At 40.0% G+C, this 18604-nt stretch overlaps 2 protein-coding genes across 4 annotated transcripts in view; one reads left to right on the forward strand and one right to left on the reverse strand.

The window, feature by feature from the left end:
• LOC122707429 overlaps positions 1–18604 on the reverse strand; it is a 146906-nt gene that overhangs the window by 61934 nt on the left and 66368 nt on the right. Inside the window, exon 2 of the mRNA XM_043922901.1 lies at positions 17526–17644. Coding sequence (XP_043778836.1) covers positions 17526–17644 — 119 coding nt within the window. The remainder of the gene's footprint in view (positions 1–17525; positions 17645–18604) is intronic.
• The window catches only part of RERE (arginine-glutamic acid dipeptide repeats), a 409293-nt gene that overhangs the window by 14037 nt on the left and 376652 nt on the right, over positions 1–18604 (forward strand). The window lies entirely within an intron of this gene.

Genomic DNA, 18604 nt, shown 5'->3' on the forward strand with positions numbered 1-18604 from the left:
TGGAGGAGGGCATGGCAAACCATCCCAGTATTCTTGCCTGGAGAATCCCCATAGACAGAGAGGCCTGGCGGGCTATAGTCCATGAGGTCACAGTCGGACACAATGAGTGACTAAGCACAGTACACAGCACCGTTTGTCATGTGTAAATATTATATAAATACAGAAGAAAAATCTGTGCCTTTTATTTTTAGATTCTTGCCATGCTCTTTTTATTAGATGCTTTAGTAGCACATGAGTTTAATTTATGTATGAGGTGGGGCATACACAATGACCTAGACAACGATTGTGTGCCTTTGAAGAATTTTCTCACCAAAGAGAATAAGACATGGAGTGCTCCGTAGAGGAGAGTGCCTTAAGAGATGATGGTCCTGTGGTTTAAGAAAGAGCATTAACTCTGGCTGGAGGCCTTAGGGAAGATTTGGTGTAGGAGGCGGTGTTTAACCTGCGTTTTGAAGGATTGGCAGGATTTGGACATGTGATAAGTAGCTAAGAGGATTTCAGGCAGGAAATTGCATGGAGCAAAGGCACAGAGGCTGGAAAACATGGGGAATGGTGAGTACTTCTGCTGCTTCTGTGAGGAAGATTATTAAATTGTATTTCAATTTCCTTTTTTAAAAACAATCTTAAAAATGTTCTGTAGTAGATGCAGGCAGACGCTGTTCTTTCACCTCAGGTGGTTTATGTTTGAAGCTGTTGCTGGTAGTTCAAATTTGGAGAGGAATGCTTCAGGCTGATTTCTCTAAGGAAGAACAGACTGGTCTGGCTGGAACCGCAAAGCACTGGAAAGACAGGTTGGGGTCACAGCATGGGGAGATTTAACACCAGGGTGAGACTATTTGAGAGCCTGATGCATTCAAATTAAATACAAGTTGTAACTGTAAAATTAATATATACTCATTGTAATCGATTCATACAGTTCAGAGCAATGCCCACTTTCCCAATATTCTTCCAGACATTAATAAGCACTTGTGTACATGCTAAGCATACTATCTTGAATTTCGCTTTTTACTTAATATTCCAAGCACACATTTTTCAAGTCAGTTGTAATTATAATTCAGGTCTTTTTTTTTTTTAATAAAATTTGCATCGTGGGGCATTGTGTGGATGCATGCTTTAATTTCCTGTTGATGGACACTTAAATTGGTTCTGACTTAAAAAAATCCTTGTACCTGTGCAATTTGTGTAGGTGTATCTGTAGGGTAAATTCTTAGAAGTGGAATTGCTGCAGCAGTAGTTGTGTACATTTTTCATTTTCAAACTGTTAATGAATTGACCTCCAGGATGTGCCAGTGTATACAGAGTTTTAGGGTTCAGATTTACCCATCTTATCACCAACCCTGGATATTTGAAAGCTCTTGATCTTTGCTAACCTGATAGGTGAAAAATGTACAGTATTTTAACTTCTGTTAAAATAACTTTCAACCATGAGTGAAGTTAATGATCTTTTTATGCATCATAATTTTAAAATACATGTTTTGTTGTGTCTTAGTAATAGAGCTGGGTGGTTTATATTAAATGGAATACTTCTTTTGAAGTACCATTTATTTATTTTAAAAAATAGCTTTATTGAGACATAATTCACATACTATAAAATTTGTCCTTTTCAGGTATACATATATGAGTTTTAATCATTTAAAATTGAGTGCCAACCATTGCTGTATTATTTGTAGTGAATAGCTGTCATGCTGAACTTGAGGTCCTCTTTTTGTTTCCAAGTTCATCAGCGTATTAGGCCCCAAATAGGAAGTGGGGACTGCAACTTCTCTTGTTATTTTTCCAGTCTGTAGGTCTGTCTCACCTGAGAGTGCAGTCGGGCTGGCTAGGTTCTGAGATGGAATTATGCATGACAACTGCTTTGGAATCTCAGTGCTTTGGTACTGGATGGGGAGCAATTTCTTTCAAATAACTTGTAGTTGAAACTATCTCCAACTGGTAAAGGCAACGCAAACTTGTTGATTTATCCTGACATATTAAAAATATGAAATCTGGAGTGAAAAAGCTTCTGAGGTAAAAAGATTTAAAAGATATGGTAAGTGTAAGGTTAATAAGACAGTTTTTGCTTTTTTATGGGGTGATTCAACTGCTTTGTAGTTACTATGTTCATTTTTTATTTCAGAGATTTCTTAATATCTACTGAAGTGTCTGTGTGTGTGTGTGTGTATTATAAAATGATTACACACTTCACTTGGAGAGTGGTGGTGATCTGACCTGTGTGTGTTTCTGTTATGTTTCACATAGGTGTTTTCGTGTTGAGAAGAGCATACTGATAAGTAAAAACTGAAGACTAAGTTTTTGAGTGAAATCTTTTCTGTCTTCTATAGCATTGTCTCCCATCTAGTGGGACCCCAGGCAGCCCCCTGTCTGAGGACTGTTACAGAATAGTAGCTCCTATTCCTGACCAAGTCTGGGACCCTTATCTGTATATGGTTGTCTATTTGGGGAAAGGTATAGATAGAGGCTCTTAGTAATTTTCTGTTGATTTTGGTAGAAGTAATTCTTTCCTTTTGATTTTTATAAAGTAATACTTTAAGCATTTAGTTTCCTGTTCTTCCTAGTAAAAGTATCCTTAAAACTGTGATTCTTTTGCATTTTAATCTCATCATCTTCTATTATTTCTCCATATTTTTATGCTTGTTCTGTTTGGAAGGTTATTCTTGATGTTGGTTCTAGTAGTCCTTTAAAGTGTCTCCTCATTTTCTCCTTTGACATCTCTTTTCATGTTACTGGTTTTTTCAAGTTTTAGATTTTTTTCCTATCATAAAGTCCCTTGGGCTTTGGCTTGTAGTTTTGATTAAAGTGGATTTTCATAGGAGACTGATGGGCTTCCTTGGTGACTCAGTGGGTAAAGAATCCACTTGCAGGGCAGGAGATGCAGGTTTGATCCCTGGGTTGGGAAGATCCCCTGGAAGAGGGCATGGCAACACTCTCCAGTATTCTTGCCTGGAGATTCCCATGGACAGAGGAGCCTGGTGGGCTACAATGTATAGGGTCACAGAGAGTCAGACATGACTGAGCAACTGAGCAACCACAGGGAGATTGAAGATGGTGCTGACTGACACTTGGGTCAGTGGTATGATTACTTAGGATGAAACTAATGTGAGCACCGAATGGCTTGAATATAGCATTTATCTTAGTTAATGGATCTTTCCATTTCCACTTGAGGACAATATTCTGGCTTAGAAGCACCGTCCTGAAAAAACACAAAAATAAAATTCTTTTGTGCTGTGTGCATTTGGGTCCAGATGAGACATGAGAACTGGGTGACCTATGAGGGAAACAGTGTTTATAACTCTAGAAACAATGTTTTGCTGAGATGCGATGTTGATTTGATTTGAGAGAATAATTGGGTCTTTTAAATACACTATGTGCGTCTTGCTTCACCACACTGTCCTGAACCATGACAACCAATGAGCATTATATTAATAAGTAAGCTTGACTAGTTAGCGTGAGAGGACCTGTCTTGTGGCTTTGAAGTGTGATGAGGTGACCTGCTTCCTTAGCTGTCAAATGGGGATTATAGTACATCAACTGAAATGAAAACGTGGATATGGAAATAAGTTGAAAATACAAACCCTATAAATCTGAAGTGCTTCAGTTATCTTTTTCTTTCTCAGGAAACTCAGCAATTGCAGCCCACAACCCTTACTTAATCCAGAAATATTTATCCTCTGTAATGTTACCTCTAGAGAAATCCACTATTTTCTTGGTGTGTTTTTCATACAAACACTACAGGCAGTTGTATTTGTTTCAAATATCTTTAAGCAGGTACTACTGAGTGCTCGGTTAGCACTCAGCTGTACTAGGTAACTTAGGTGTTTTGTCCTAAAATAAAATTTTTCTTTTCATTTTATGACAAGAGACATCAAAAAGGCATTTTTTTTTTTTTTATCAGAATGATAGTGCATTGTCTTTTTCTTCTTTTTTAACAAATGGAGCAGTCTTAAAATCCCAGAAATCTGTAAATATATCAGTTCAGGTCAGTCGCTCAGTCAGTCTTTCCCAGCATAAGGGTATTTTCCAGTGAGTCAGTTCTTCACACCAGGTGGCCAAAGTGTTGGAGCTTCAGCATCAGTCCTTTCAATGAATATTCAGGACTGATTTCCTTTAGGATTGATTGGTTGGATCTCCTTGCAGGCCAAGGGACTCTCAAGAGTCTTCTCCAAAACCACAGTTCAAAAGCATCAATTCTTCAGCATGCAGTGTTCTTTATGGTCCAGCTTTCATATCTGTACATGACCACTGGAAAAACCATAGTCTTGAGTAGGTGGACCTTTGTTGGCAAAGTAATGTCTCTGCTTTTTAATATGCTGTCTAGGTTTATCATAGCTTTTCTTCCAAGGAGCAAGTGTCTTTTAATTTCATGGCTGCAGTCACCATCTGCAGTGATTTTGGAGCCCAAGAAAATAAAGTCTGTCATTTTGATGGGACTGGATGCCATGATCTTCATTTTTTGAATATTGAGTTTTAAGCCAACTTTTTCACTGTCCTCTTTCACTTTCATCAAGAGGCTCTTTAGTTCCTCTTTGCTTTCTTCCATAAGGGTGGTTTCATCTGCATATCTGAGGTTCTTGATATTTCTCCTGGCAATCTTGATTCCAGCTTGTGCTTCATCCATCGTGGCATTTTGCATGATGTACTCTACATAAGTTAAATAAGGTGACAATATACAGCCTTGACATACTCCTTTCTCAATTTGGAACCAGTCCGTTTTTCCATGTCCAGTTCTAACTGTTGCTTCTTGACCTGCATACAGATTTCTCAGGAGGCAGTTAAGGTGGTCTGGTATTCCCACCTCTTGAAGAATTTTCCACAGTTTATTGTGATCCACACAGTCAAAGACTTTGGCGTACTCAGTAAAGCAGAAGTAGATGTTTTTCTTGAACCCTCTTGCTTTTACTATGATCCAGCGGATGCTGGCAATTTGATCTCTGGTTCCTCTGCCTTTTCTAAATCCAGCTTGAACATCTGGAGGTTCTCAGTTCACGTACTGTTGAAGCCTGGCTTGGAGAATTTTGAGCATTATTTGCTAGCATGTGAGATAGTGCAATTGTGTGGTAGTTTGAACATTCTTTGGCATTGCCTTTCTTTGCGATTGGAATGAAAAACTGACCTTTTCCAGTCCTGTGGCCACTGCTGAGCTTTCCAAATTTGCTGGCATATTGAGTGCAGCACTTTCACAGTATCATCTTTCAGGATTTGAACTAGCTCAACTGGAATTCCATCATCTCCACTAGCTTTGTTCGTAGTGCTGCTTCCTAAGGCTCACTTGACTTCGCATTCCAGGATGTCTGGCTGTAGGTGAGTGATCACACTATCATGGTTATCTGGGTCATGAAGATCTTTTTTGTATAGTTCTCCTGTGTATTCTTGCCACCTCTTAATATCTTCTGCTTCTATTAGGTCCATACCATTTCTGTCCTTTATTGTGCCCATTGTTGCATGAAATGTTCCCTTGATATCTCTAATTTTCTTGAAGAGCTCTCTAGTCTTTCCTATTCTCTTGTTTTCCTCTGTTTCTTTGCATTGATCACTGAGGAAGGCTTTCTTATCTCTCCTTGCTATTCTTTGGAACTCTCCATTCAGATGGGTGTATCTTTCCTTTACTCCTTTGCCTTTAGCTTGTCTTCTTTTCTCAGCTATTCATAAGTCTTCCTCTGACAACCATGTTGCCTCTTTGCATTTGTTTTTCTTGGTGATAGTCTTGATCCCTGTCTCCCGTACAATGTCACGAACCTCCATCCATAGTTCTTCAGACACTCTATCATATCTAATCCCTTGAATCTATTTGCCACTTCCACTGTAAATATATGTTTTGGTGGAAAAAATATAATGAGGATGGCATCAGTAGGTTATTGTTTAGGTTAGGGATAGAAGTGTTTTTCCTGCTACCTCAGTTGCAGCCCCTTGAACTTCTCATATTAAGGCCTAGAGTGATCTGGTGTTGGCATGTATCCCCTGAAGTGATTTAAGAGGCTGTTTTTTTCCCCTTAGATTGCTTATTCCAGTCTAATCGCTCAGGAAGGAAGCTTTGAAGCTTTTTTACTTTCTGGGAGTCAAAGATTAATTTGTAATTAAAAAGGTTAATGGGGTCTTTTTTTCCTCCTTCTATAAAAAAAAAAAAAAAAAAAGAAAGGCCCTGAGTCAGGGGAGAGTTGGTTGTCTGGTTAAGTGCTTACTTTTCCCATGAGGTGATCAGATAGTTTGTTTTCTCCTTTGGTTTGGATATATGAGATAATTTCTCTGCTTAAAAATAAAATTCTGTAGGAAGGAGTCATGTTTTTATCACTCCTTGAGAAGAAGAATTCAATTGTAAGACACCACTAAAAAGAATCCAGCCTCTGGGAGAAGTGTTAGAGAATTGAATGTTGCTAAAGCATCAAGAATGGAGGAGGTGGACCTATTTTGAGTTTAATCTGTGACACCTGTTTAGTTTAGAAAGCTCCAGTGACACCGACTAGGCATGGCTGCATTGTTGAGGTTTGGTTTTACTTTAGATGAAGTGACAGTCATGTCCTGTAGGACATGTCCTCCTTCCTTTAGGAGGTGATTGTCTAGCAGTAACTGAGTGTGCACTGTGGCCCAGTCACCACAGGACCACTTACAGAGATGCTTTGTGAGGACTTTAGCCTCTGGTTCATGGTGTTACTGACAAAAGAACTGTGGCCATTTGATGCAATCTGGACAGGAGACTTGTTGTTTTTATTACATTGAATTAGCAGTCAGTCTTTGAATTTCTTTGTTTTAGTGGAGGCTATAAGAGAAAGGATAACAGATGGCTATGAAACTTGGCAAAGGCATAAGTAAGAGTATATTTCAGAGATGAGGTAAACCTATTGTGATTACCTGCTTTGTACTGATTTCTGTGAATTACTGACCTGATATTTGTTTTTAAATGTGCAGAAAAAGTTCTACAGTTTGGTACTTTTTCTATTATAAACTTAATGCATTACAAAAAGATATAACTTAGACTTCATTAAGTGAAGAAGGTACCTCTCTGGTATATCTTTTTCTGTGAAGCTTCACCTTTTCTGTAGATGATAAATTCAGGGAGAGAATTGTTCGAAGTTTATATCATAGTGATGATGTACTCAGTTGTATCCGACTCTTTGCGACCCCATGGACTGTAGCCCACCAGGCTCCTCTGTCCATGGGATTCTCCAGGTAAGAATACTGGCATGGAAACATTATCCTCAATGGTTAAAAATTGAAAGCATTTCCCCTAAAGTCAGGAACAAGACAAGGGTGCCCACTCTCACCACTACTATTCAACATAGTTTTGGAAGTTTTGGCCACAGCAATCAGAGCAGAAAAAGAAATAAAAGGAATCCAGATAGGAAAAGAAGTGAAACTCTCACTGTTTGCAGATGACATGATCCTCTACATAGAAAACCCAAAGACTCTACCGGAAAATTACTAGAGCTAATCAATGAATATAGTAAAGTTGCAGGATATAAAATTAACACACAGAAATCCCTTGCATTCCTATACACTAACATGAGAAAACAGAAAGAGAAATTAAGGAAACAATACCATTCACCATTGCAACAAAAAGAATAAAATACTTAGGAGTATATTTACCTAAGGAAACTAAAGACCTATACATAGAAAACTATAAAACCCTGATGAAAGAAATCAAAGAGGACACAAACAGATGGAGAAATATACCGTGTTCATGGATTGGAAGAATCAATATTGTCAAAATGGCTATACTACCCAAAGCAATCTATAGATTCAATGCAATCCCTATCAAGCTACCAACGGTATTCTTCACAGAACTAGAACAAATAATTTCACAATTTGTATGGAAATACAAAAAACCTTGAATAGCCAAAGCAATCTTGAGAAAGAAAAATGGAACTGGAGGAATCAACCTGCCTGACTTCAGGCTCTACTACAAAGCCACAGTCACCAAGACAGTATGGTACTGGCACAAAGACAGAAATATAGATCAATGGAACAAAATAGAAAGCCCAACGATAAATCCACGTACCTATGGACACCTTATCTTCGACAAAGGAGGCAAGAATATACAATAGAAAAAAGACAACCTCTTTAACAGGTGGTGCTGGGAAAACTGGTCAACCACTTGTAAAAGAATGAAACTAGAACACTTTCTAACACCATACATAAAAATAGACTCAAAATGGATTAAAGATCTAAATGTAAGACCAGAAACTATAAAACTCCTAGAGGAGAACATAGGCAAAACACTCTCCAACATAAATCACAGTAAGATCCTCTATGACCTACCTCCCAGAATATTGGAAATAAAAGCAAAAATAAACAAATGACCTAATTAAACTTAAAAGCTTTTGCACAACAAAGGACACTATAAGCAAGGTGAAAAGACAGCCCTCAGAATGGGAGAAAATAATACCAAATGAAGAAACAGACAAAGGGTTAATCTCAAAAATATACAAGCAACTCCTGCAGCTCAGTTCCAGAAGAATAAATGACCCAATCAAAAAATGGGCCAAAGATCTAAACAGACATTTCTCCAAAGAAGACATACAGATGGCTAACAAACACATGAAAAGATGCTCAACATCACTTATTATCAGAGAAATGCAAATCAAAACCTCAATGAGGTACCATTACACGCCAGTCAGAATGGCTACTATCCAAAAGTCTACAAGCAATAAATGCTGGAGAGGGTGTGGAGAAAAGGGAACCCTCTTACACTGTTGGTGGGAATGCAAACTAGTGCAGTCACTCTGGAGAACAGTGTGGAGATTCCTTAAAAAACTGAAAATAGAACTGCCACATGACCCAGCAGTCCCACTCCTGGGCATACACACCGAGAAAACCAGATCTGAAAGAGACACGTGTACCCCAGTGTTCATCACAGCACTGTTTATAATTGCCAGGACGTGGAAGCAACCTAGATGCCCATCAACAGACGAATGGATAAGAAAGCTGTGGTACATATACACTATGGAATATTACTCAGCCATTAAAAAGAATTCATTTGAATCAGTTCAAATGAGATGGATGAAACTGGAGCCCATTGTACAGAGTGAAGTAAGCCAGAAAGATAAAGACCAATACAGTATACTAACATATATATATGAAATTTAAAAAGATGGTAACGATAACCCTATATGCAAAACAGAAAAACAGACACAGATATACAGAATGGACTTTTAGACTCTGTGGGAGAATGTGAGGGTGGGATGTTCTGAGAGAACAGCGTTGAAACAAGTATACTATCAAGGGTGAAACATTACCAGCCTAGGTTGGATGCATGAGACAAGTGCTCAGGACTGGTGCCTTGGGAAGACCCAGAGGGATGGGATGGAGAGGGAGGCAGGAGGGGGGATTGGGAAGGGGGACACATGTAAATCCATGGCTGATTCATGTCAATGTATGGCAAAAACCACTACAATATATATATATATATATATAAATGGGTGAATGGATAAAGAAAAAAAAAAAAAAGAATACTGGCATGGATTGCCATGCTCTCCTCTGGGGGATCTTCCTGACCTAGGGATTAAACCTAGGTCTCCTGCATTTCAGGCAGGTTCTTTACTGTCTGAGCCAGGAGTGAAGCCCAAGGAATGATGTACTTTACTTGTGTAGATGGTTTCAGACAAAGTTTTTTTCCCTTTATACTTTCTATTTTACTTGATTATTAGAAAATGTTTTTTCTTAAATAACGGTATGTTCCCTTATCTTCTCCTATGATTCCTATGGATGTGTTTAATTTGAAAACAAAAGATTTCAGGAGAATCATACTCTCCAAGTACCTATAGCAATGATAAAAAGGAAAGGACAGTCTTGTTTTTCTGAAATGATAGATAAGGTGATAAATAAGTGAAGCAATGATTATCATGGAAAGTATCTGTAACTTAAGGCCATAGCTTTTAGGAGGTTGCTCTCAGCTAAGCTCCTTTTCTCTGGGTGGTTGACTTTTGTTAGGGGAGCATCTGAGTGGTACATTGGGCTTGTCAACAGTAAGTTATCCTAGTGTCTCTTGCCATACTAGGCCCTGGGAGCTCAAAGATGAATAAGATGTGTCCCTCCTCTCAACAGAGTTCATGACCAAAAGGAAGAAACAGATATGGAGAAAAATCAGTACAATACAGTCTGAAAAGAACTGTAGAAGAAGTAGAAACATCAGGTTCTGACAGCCCAGAGTGAGAAGTGTACACACACCCAGGACATTTATGTAGCACTTAGTTTTTATTTTATTTTATTTATTTATTTAGCACTTAGTTTTTAAAACACAGGATATCTTTGCCTGTCTCTTGACAAGTTGGTCCTTCAGCCCCACTTCTGGCAGTTGCATGTTTTGTGGATGTGTGATCTGGTGTAAGTGGGTGGGGCTTTCCTTGTCACTGATGGTTTCTGGGGAGCAAAATGTACATCTCTTGGAAGAGGTTGGACATCCTAACCCTGTATTATACTGAATTCCAAATACCTTTCTATGTGTTTTGTTTACTCAGAGCTGAGATGACAATAATTTTGTTCATTTTTCCTGAGCCTCTTCTTTGGGAGGGGGGAAACTCTTTTCAAATAAAGAAAGAGGAATCCTGTAGCAGAAGGACTTAGCATTGCCCTTGGACTTTGCTGCCTTGGGAACTTGCATACTTTTTTATGGTTACATGCTACGAGTAACTTAGGTGCTGTTACTGTTTTACATGTTTTCCTCTTTTGAGTGGTGGGGGACACAATACTTAGTTTTTCAATGCATTCTCTCCTTCCTCCCTAAATATGAAGTAAATCCTGACCTTTCTTTCTTCCTAGAAAATGACTTACTTAGTTTTTAGAAAAATTACATTATCTCTGTATGGAGGATTTGAAGCATTGTTTAAAAATAAATGTATTAGCGTTAAAAAGAATGACACAAGGATCACCTTGGGGCTTTATTAATTAAACTCCAAGTGTTAGTCATACCTATGACTTCCATATTTCTCTTATACTGGCATTAAATCCATTCATTCACCAAATAGATTTATTATTTATTTGCTAGATAATGTGGAAGATGCTGGGGAGACTTGCACAATGGTGATATTTGCCTGCATGAGAAATGAATGAATGAGTGAGTGAATGAGTGAATAAAGAAGTAAATCTGCTTCCTGTGCTAAAGGGGCATGTAAATTCAATCCTAACCGTGGTGCTTAAACCTGAAGTTCCAGAGAGAAGCAGCTGGCACTGAATTCTGCCTGGCTTAACCTTCCACCCAGGATCTCTCAGCCAGCCAACAGGTACTGGATGTGTGTTTCCAAGATTAATACTGAAGGAAATGGAATATAAACTTTGGTCTCACAGTTTAGAAGGCAAGCCTTGCAAAAATGTAACATTTAGAATTCTCTAGTTCAAAAGTGAAACTGCTTATTGTATAGCATAACAAATACAGTTCAGATTCAGGCTAACTAGAGATTATTGTGGGTTAAAGAAGTTAACTAAGGATCTGTTGAGAACCTTAAGAGGGGATGCTTGAAGAATGGGTGCTGTTTGCCTAGGAACTGGGAGAGCAGGTTAGGAAAGTCCTAGCAGGTCAGCCTGAGGCAGGAATGAGGATGGTTGTACAGGTTTAAGTAAAGAGAGCCTAGTCAGAGTAGAGTCTGTGGAGAGAGGGAGTGGGTTGATTTGATTTAGGAGGACCAAATGATATAGGTATAGAATTCCTGCCGACACCTGACAGGAATGGAGGTGAGGCAATAGAAGTCGCAAGGCCGCCAGAGACTGTGGAGGACTGTCTTAGTGTTTTGGGCCCCAGATTTGTAATGTGGCCGTAGGAGGTGCACTGGGCAGTCCTGGGAAGGACATGTATGTGCTCATGTGCTGTTAAAGCTGCTTCCTGTCCTTGCTTGTAATTTGGTCAGATGGTGGGATGGACTGGAGGAAAGAGAAATAGCTGCAGGACAAAATAGGCTCTTAGAAGGCCAAATAGTTGGTGAAGAGTCACAGTTGGCTTTTATTTAGTATCATATCTTATAAAAATTTCTTACCCAAAATCTTGTCACTAAATGCAGAAGTTATTTTAGTTTTCTAAAAAAAAAAATCAAATCATATATTATGTATGATTGTTTCATCTCTTCTCTTGCCTCTCACACCAGACACCCACTCTGCTTCATCCTCCTCTTTCCTTCACCCCCTCCCCCCTTTTTTCCTGGTTCCCTCTTGTTTTCTTCTTCAAGTCTCAGTATTTAGGGAACATTTTATCTGACAGCCTTTCCTCAGTCAGGGCTGCCTTCAGCTTCGCTCTCCCTTGTCAACTGTGCTACCTGGGACATGTCACCACACTGAAAGTGCCTGCTCAGCCTGCCCCCCAGAGCTCAGAGCTCCCGCCCAGTCTTGGTCTGCCCAGTGGGTCAGGCACAGGGCGCGTGCTTGTTAGTAAATACTTGAGCAGAGTAAAGGTTAGGCTTGCTTGTCGTTGTCATTAAAGAAAAAAAACCTTTATATCTCCTAAACACTTCTTCATTTCTGGATACTCATTATTTATGATCGTTGTATTGTTTTTTAATGTATTTATTTCTTTTTATATATATATATATATATAAAATTTGTTTTTTGCTTTTTTTGGGCCATGCTGTGGTATCGATATGTGGTATTGGTGGGGCTTCCCAGGTGGCTCAGTGGTAAAGAATTCACTTACCAATGTAGGAAATGGGATTTCAATTCCTGGGTTGGGTAGATCCCCTGGAGAAGGAAATGGCAACCCACTCCAGTATTCTCACTTGGAAAATTCCATGGACAGAGGAGCCTGGTGGGCTACAGTCCATGGGGGTTGCAAAAGAGTCCGACACAACTTAGTGACTAAACAGCAGCAAATGTGGTATTGGTGTGTGGTACTGGGCCTTTAGGTTATTTCCATTATTTTCATTATTCCATTATTCTTTTTCCTACTATATCTAGTACTACTACCATAAACTTTCTTGTACATACTGTACTACTTTTCAGTGCTTTTAGATAAAAAGTGATAAGGAAAAACCATACACAAAGCATGGAATTATTTTTAAAAAGATGGGTATTTAAAATATTTATATATTGTATCCAACTTCTTAGGGAGTGGCATATAAGAAAATCACATTTTTTGGTCCAGATCTCATTTTGAGTAAGGAAAATATACCTCTGTCATTCAAATTAAACAAATTATAAAGTGAAGAAACTATGTTGGTTAGACAGGGGAGAGACAGTGATGGAATGGATGGCGGATCCTGTGAAGTAGGGTTTTCAGGGACAGCTTCTCTGGGCCTTGAACACGATAAAAACCATGCAGAGATTTGGGAACAGAGCATTTCAGGCAGAAGGCATGCCAAATGCCCAAGTCCTGAGATGGGAGCCTACTGTGTGGTTAAGGATCAGTAGACCAGTCAGGGGCAAGTCTTGCAGGTCACCCTTGACCACGGTGAGACCTCTGGCTTTTGCTCTTAAGTGTAAGGGATGCCAATGAAGGTTTTGGTCAGGGGTGTAGCAGGATCAGATTTCTCTTTTAAAGAGATCCTGAAAGGCTATTGCATAGAAGACTGTTGCCATTCAGAGTGGAAGCAGGGAGACTGGGGAGGAGGCTGTTGCAGGAAACCAGGAGAGGCAGCACTGGGGCTTGGATAGGGTAGGGGTGGTGTGGATCATGCGAGTGGTCAGGTTTGGACTCAGTGAAGTGCTGTGTCTGGAGAGAGGAAAATTTTACCACTAGTTAAAAAACAGTTTAAGGTAATCCTCTTGTTGAACATGAGTTTATAGTATTCAGAATGCCTTTTTCTTCTGAGTATTTGGTAGGTCTTGTAGAAATTAACTTAAACTGGTGAAGTGGGGAAAGGAACCAGGAAAGGTAAGGCCTGGGACTTGATTGTATTATTAATCCATTTACTGATGGAACAAGACAAATTCCATAATGTCAGATGTTCAGATTTCCTTCTGTAATAGTCATTTATGTAATATAAAAAGTATGTCTGAAGAGTATATACTTGGATGAATTATATGCTGAATTCTAGTGCTTAGTATGGTTTGTGTTCAAGGAGGACTATTTAGTATTAACTGTGAAATACGCTGTAGCAATAATAATAAGGAATGCAGTGGGTGCCTTTCTGCTGTTATCAGATCCATTAACAAGTTTTGCCGTGCTCGGCTGCTCCTCGACTGCTCCCCGTCGTCATGCTTTATGGTTCATCCTAAGCTGTGGATGTAAATGACATCTATTCTACAACAGTTTCTCAAGGCCTTGTAAACAATGATGTTGTATTTTGGGTAAATATTTGTTTACAGCATACTAATGCTAGACAGTTAAGGTTTGCTTTGGTTCTACTCCTGTGTTCTGCATAGAGTTATAGCCAGGTAGAGAAAAGTATTTGACAGTGTTCTTAAGGTTTGCGAAACGACATTGACTTATGTGAGTGCTTCACACTTATGGCTGCTCTTCTTTATTACTTTAGCCATAGAGAGAAGTAGCTTAGGCCAGGGACACCCTTTAGTGTAGAAGCTTCTGTGAAAAGTGGGTGAAATTGTTTCACAAGCCACTAAATTGAAGTGGATTGCATCTCTCTCTTTTTTTAAAACAAAATTTGGCTTTTGAAGAGGGAATTTAAACTTGCGATATCTGCTGTTTGCAAGATAGTAAGTATTGAGTATTTGTTGGTTTTTGTTTGCTTTTTTAAGGGTTCGGGTCTAAAATTCAGTAAGAATTTTAGAATCCTCTTTTCCTTAGCCACTTAAAGATTTAAAACAAAGACTTAAACTCTTCCTCTGGGGTATCAGGTCACTTTATTATGAGGAAAACTGGACTCTCTTTCCAGAAAAAGACATCATTCATTCAACAGATTTATTCAGCATATATATCAGATGGCTGCTATCTACCTGACATATTTATAGATGTTTAGGAGACATCAATGAACAAAAGAGAAAAAACTCCCATGCTTCCCTAGCTCCCGCCCTCCCTCCTCCCCCCACCCAGCAAACCTCGCCTTTGTGAAGCTTATGTTCTAGTGGAGCCATCTAGCCAGAAAAATGATAAATAAGAACATTGTGCAGTATATTAGAATGTGTTAAATGCTGTGGAAAAAGCACAGTTCAGAAGGGAAGGGTCGTGATTGTTGCGATTTATTGATAAAGGTGGTGCTCAGGTTAGCCATTTGGAGTTCTGGAGTTTGAGCATTCCAGGCAGAAGGGAAAGGCCAGCACAAAGGTGGGAGCCAGGAAGACAGGGTGATTGGAGCAGGACCAGAGGGGAAGGGTGCTGTGTTAGCTTCCGGGCTGTTGTAACAAAGTACCACAGGCTGGGCTACTGAGAATAGCTGAAATGTATTCTCTCATGGTTTTGGGGCTGGAACTCTGAGATCAAGTTGTTGGCAGAGCTGGTTCCCTCTGGAGGCTCTGAGGTCCTATTCATTCCATGCTTCTCTCCTGGCTTCTGGTTGCTGCCTGCAGCCCTTGGCTTAGAGACTCACCACTCCAGTCCCTGATTCTGTCCTCATTTCGCTGTTTCTTCTCCCTCTGTATGTCATCCCTAAATCCAGGATGATCTCATCTTGACATTCTTAACTTGATTACATCTACAAAGACTATTTTTCCAAATGAGGTCGAATTCACAGGAACTGGAGGTTTAGGACTTTCACTTAAATTTTTGGGGACTACCATTCATCTGTATGGATGTAAGAGTTGGACCATAAAGAAGGCTGAACATTGAAGAATTGATGCTTTTGAACTGTGGTGTTGGAGAAGACTCTTGAGAGTCCCTTGAACTGAAAGAAGATACAACCAGTCAATCCTAAAGGAAATCAACCTTGAATATTCTTTGGAAGGACTGATGCTGAAGCTGAAACTCCATTTCTTTGGCCAGCTGATGCAAAGAACTGACTCATTAGAAAAGACTCTGATGTTGGGAAAGATTGAAGGCAGGAGGAGAAGTAGCCGATAAAGGATGTGATGGTTGGATGGCATCAATGACTCAATGGACATGAATTTGAGCAAGTTCTGGGAGTTAGTGATGGACAGGGAAGCCTGGTGTGCTGCAGTTCATGGGCTCGTAAAGAGTCAGACACAACTGAGTGACTGAACGACAATTCATCTGTATCGACTCTGAAGCTAAAGTGTACTGGTAAGGGAGTAGGGGCAAGCAGATCTCTGGTGCCCCAGGAGTCCTGTTAAGGATCTTGGCTTAAATTCAAATGGGAAGGCATTGGAAGGTTTTGAGCAGAGATATGACATATGATTTGTATTTTTAAAAGATTACTCAGCTGTATTAGCGATAGACTGGGGCAAAAGGGTAGAAATAAGGAGATAGGTAGGAGACTATTATAATAATAATCCATGTGAGAAATGATGGTGACTCAGGCCAGGATAGTAGCAGTGAGAGGGTGAGAAGTGTTTGGCTTCTGCATGTATTTTGAAGGTAGAGCAGCAGTATTTTCTGATGGATTTTGAAGTAGGTTTGGGGTGAAAGGGGAGAGTCAAGAATGATTGCAAGATTTTGAAACTGAGCAGCTAGAAAGGATGGTGGTGTCAGGAACTAAAATGAGAAGACTGGTGAGAAGAATCAGCAACAAAAATTGCTGAGAAGAGATCAGCAAAAATGGAAAACCAGGAAAAACTGTAACAGATAGTAGATGGCATCCTGGAAACAGAGTGGAAAAGTATATCAAGTTAAGAGGGGGAGATGTACTGGGGGAAAATTCTGCTAAACCAGGTCAGATTAGGACAGAGAATTGATCACTGATTTTAGCATGGTGGAGGTCAGAGATGATCTTTACAAGGTTTGTTTCAGTGGAGTCAAGGGCCTTATTGGAGTGCGTCTAAGAGAGAATGAAAGGAGAATTAAATAGTTGCAAGTAGTAGACATTTAGTGAAGAGACAAAAATTTTTTTAAGACAGGAGGTATAAGAATATAGAAGTATCTTAATGTCTGAATTTTGTGTAATTTCAGGGGACTTAGGGGCTGCCTGAATCCCCCCATGAACCGGCAGGTTAGAAATTCCTGGCTTATAGCTTGCCAGTAAAACTATAGGGCACCAGTATACTTTCTCCCTGGAGATTTTTCTTTTGTATTAAGAATTTTTGTGGTTTGGTAATTATTAACTACAAGAATTGCTAAGTGTTTTTAGTTTTCCTTATAAGGAATAGACCTTTGCACAAATCATTTACTTACATTAGAAATTTTTGATTTGACATTAAGTAGTTACTCAGATCGGAGAAGGCAATGGCACTCCACTCCAGTACTCTTGCCTGGAAAATCCCATGGATGGAGGAGTCTGGTAGGCTGTGGTCCATGGGGTCACTAAGAGTCGGACACGATTGAATGATTTCACTTTCACTTTTCACTTTCACACATTGGAGAAAGAAATGGCAACCCACTCCAGTGTTCTTGCCTGGAGAATCCCAGGGACGGGGAGCCTGGTGGGCTGCCGTCTATGGGGTCACACAGAGTCGGACACGACTGAAGTGACTTAGCAGCAGCAGCAGCAGCAGCAGTTACTCAGATACTGTTCTACACGAATTTAACCTTTATAATAATCTTTTATGTTATTTTATTGTCCCCAAGTGGAGGCACAAAAAGTTTCAGGTAACTTTCCCAAAGTCACCCAGCTCGGAAGGGGCATAGCCAAGTTTTGCACCCAGGCAGTCTGGCTCGAGTCTGTGCTCCTGAGCATCGCCCTGCACTTCCTCTGGGGGCTCTACAATGGCTGCTGACACAGTGTGGCTGTGGGGTGAGGAAAATGGGAGGGAAGTAGGTGCTGAAGGGCAAATGATGCTTTTGCAAAATCTTTGAGCTTTTCATCAGAAAGAGTCTGTAAAATAGTGTCCTTACGGGTTTGTCTCAGGTGAATAGAGTAAGGGGGTAGTGGTTTTTATTCCAAGGACTTGAGAACAGCTGCTTTTCCTCCAGCAGATTGGTGAGCAGCCTATTCTTTTGTATAAGAGTTGTTGGCTGGCATGAAGACCCATGTTTTCCATTTCCAGCAGGTTGCTGGAAGTTGCTCCCTTTCCACCTGTACTGTGTTTTCTTGTTGCTCTGACAGTTGGGCTTGATGTTTTGGTGCACCCTGGGTGGCATTGTTCTCTAGGATCAGATGACCTAAATTGCTGGCTCTGTTTATTGTAGAGTGCTTCAAGTCTGCCTTTGGGCCCTAGAGTTAAAATGGGTGGTTCTATGTCAGTGTGGCTTGAAGAGTTGATCACCAAGAAACTCTCAGTCTGGGTGGATAGGGCAGATCTCATTGATTTGGTGCAGGTTGCTTACCCGTTTCTGTGCCATTTGGTCAGTCTCTGCTTGCTGAGGTAGCTCGGGTGTGTTCTTTTCCCTGTAATCTTTGCTTGAGAATGGACCAGTGAGGGCCGAGAAGTAGGGGAAGCAGTTCACAGAAGGTACTGGAGCCCAGACAGACCGTCGTTTACCCCAGAGCACAAGTTAGAGTAATGATTGAGTTGATACTGGAACCCAGTTTTCTTAATGTCTAAGTTAATACTTAATAGAATGTTATTTTGGAAATTCCCTGGTGGGGTGGGGATTAGGACTTGGTGCTTTCACTGTCATGACCTGGGGTACACCCCTGGTTGGGGGACTAAGACCCTGCAAGCCACGCAGTGTGGTTCAGAAAAAAAAAGTCATTTAAAAAAGTAAAAGCACTTCTGTGTAGTTATATAGTCTTCATCATTATAA

The sequence above is a fragment of the Cervus elaphus genome, chromosome 14 (assembly GCF_910594005.1).
Source record: "Cervus elaphus chromosome 14, mCerEla1.1, whole genome shotgun sequence".
Lineage (NCBI taxonomy): Eukaryota > Metazoa > Chordata > Mammalia > Artiodactyla > Cervidae > Cervus > Cervus elaphus.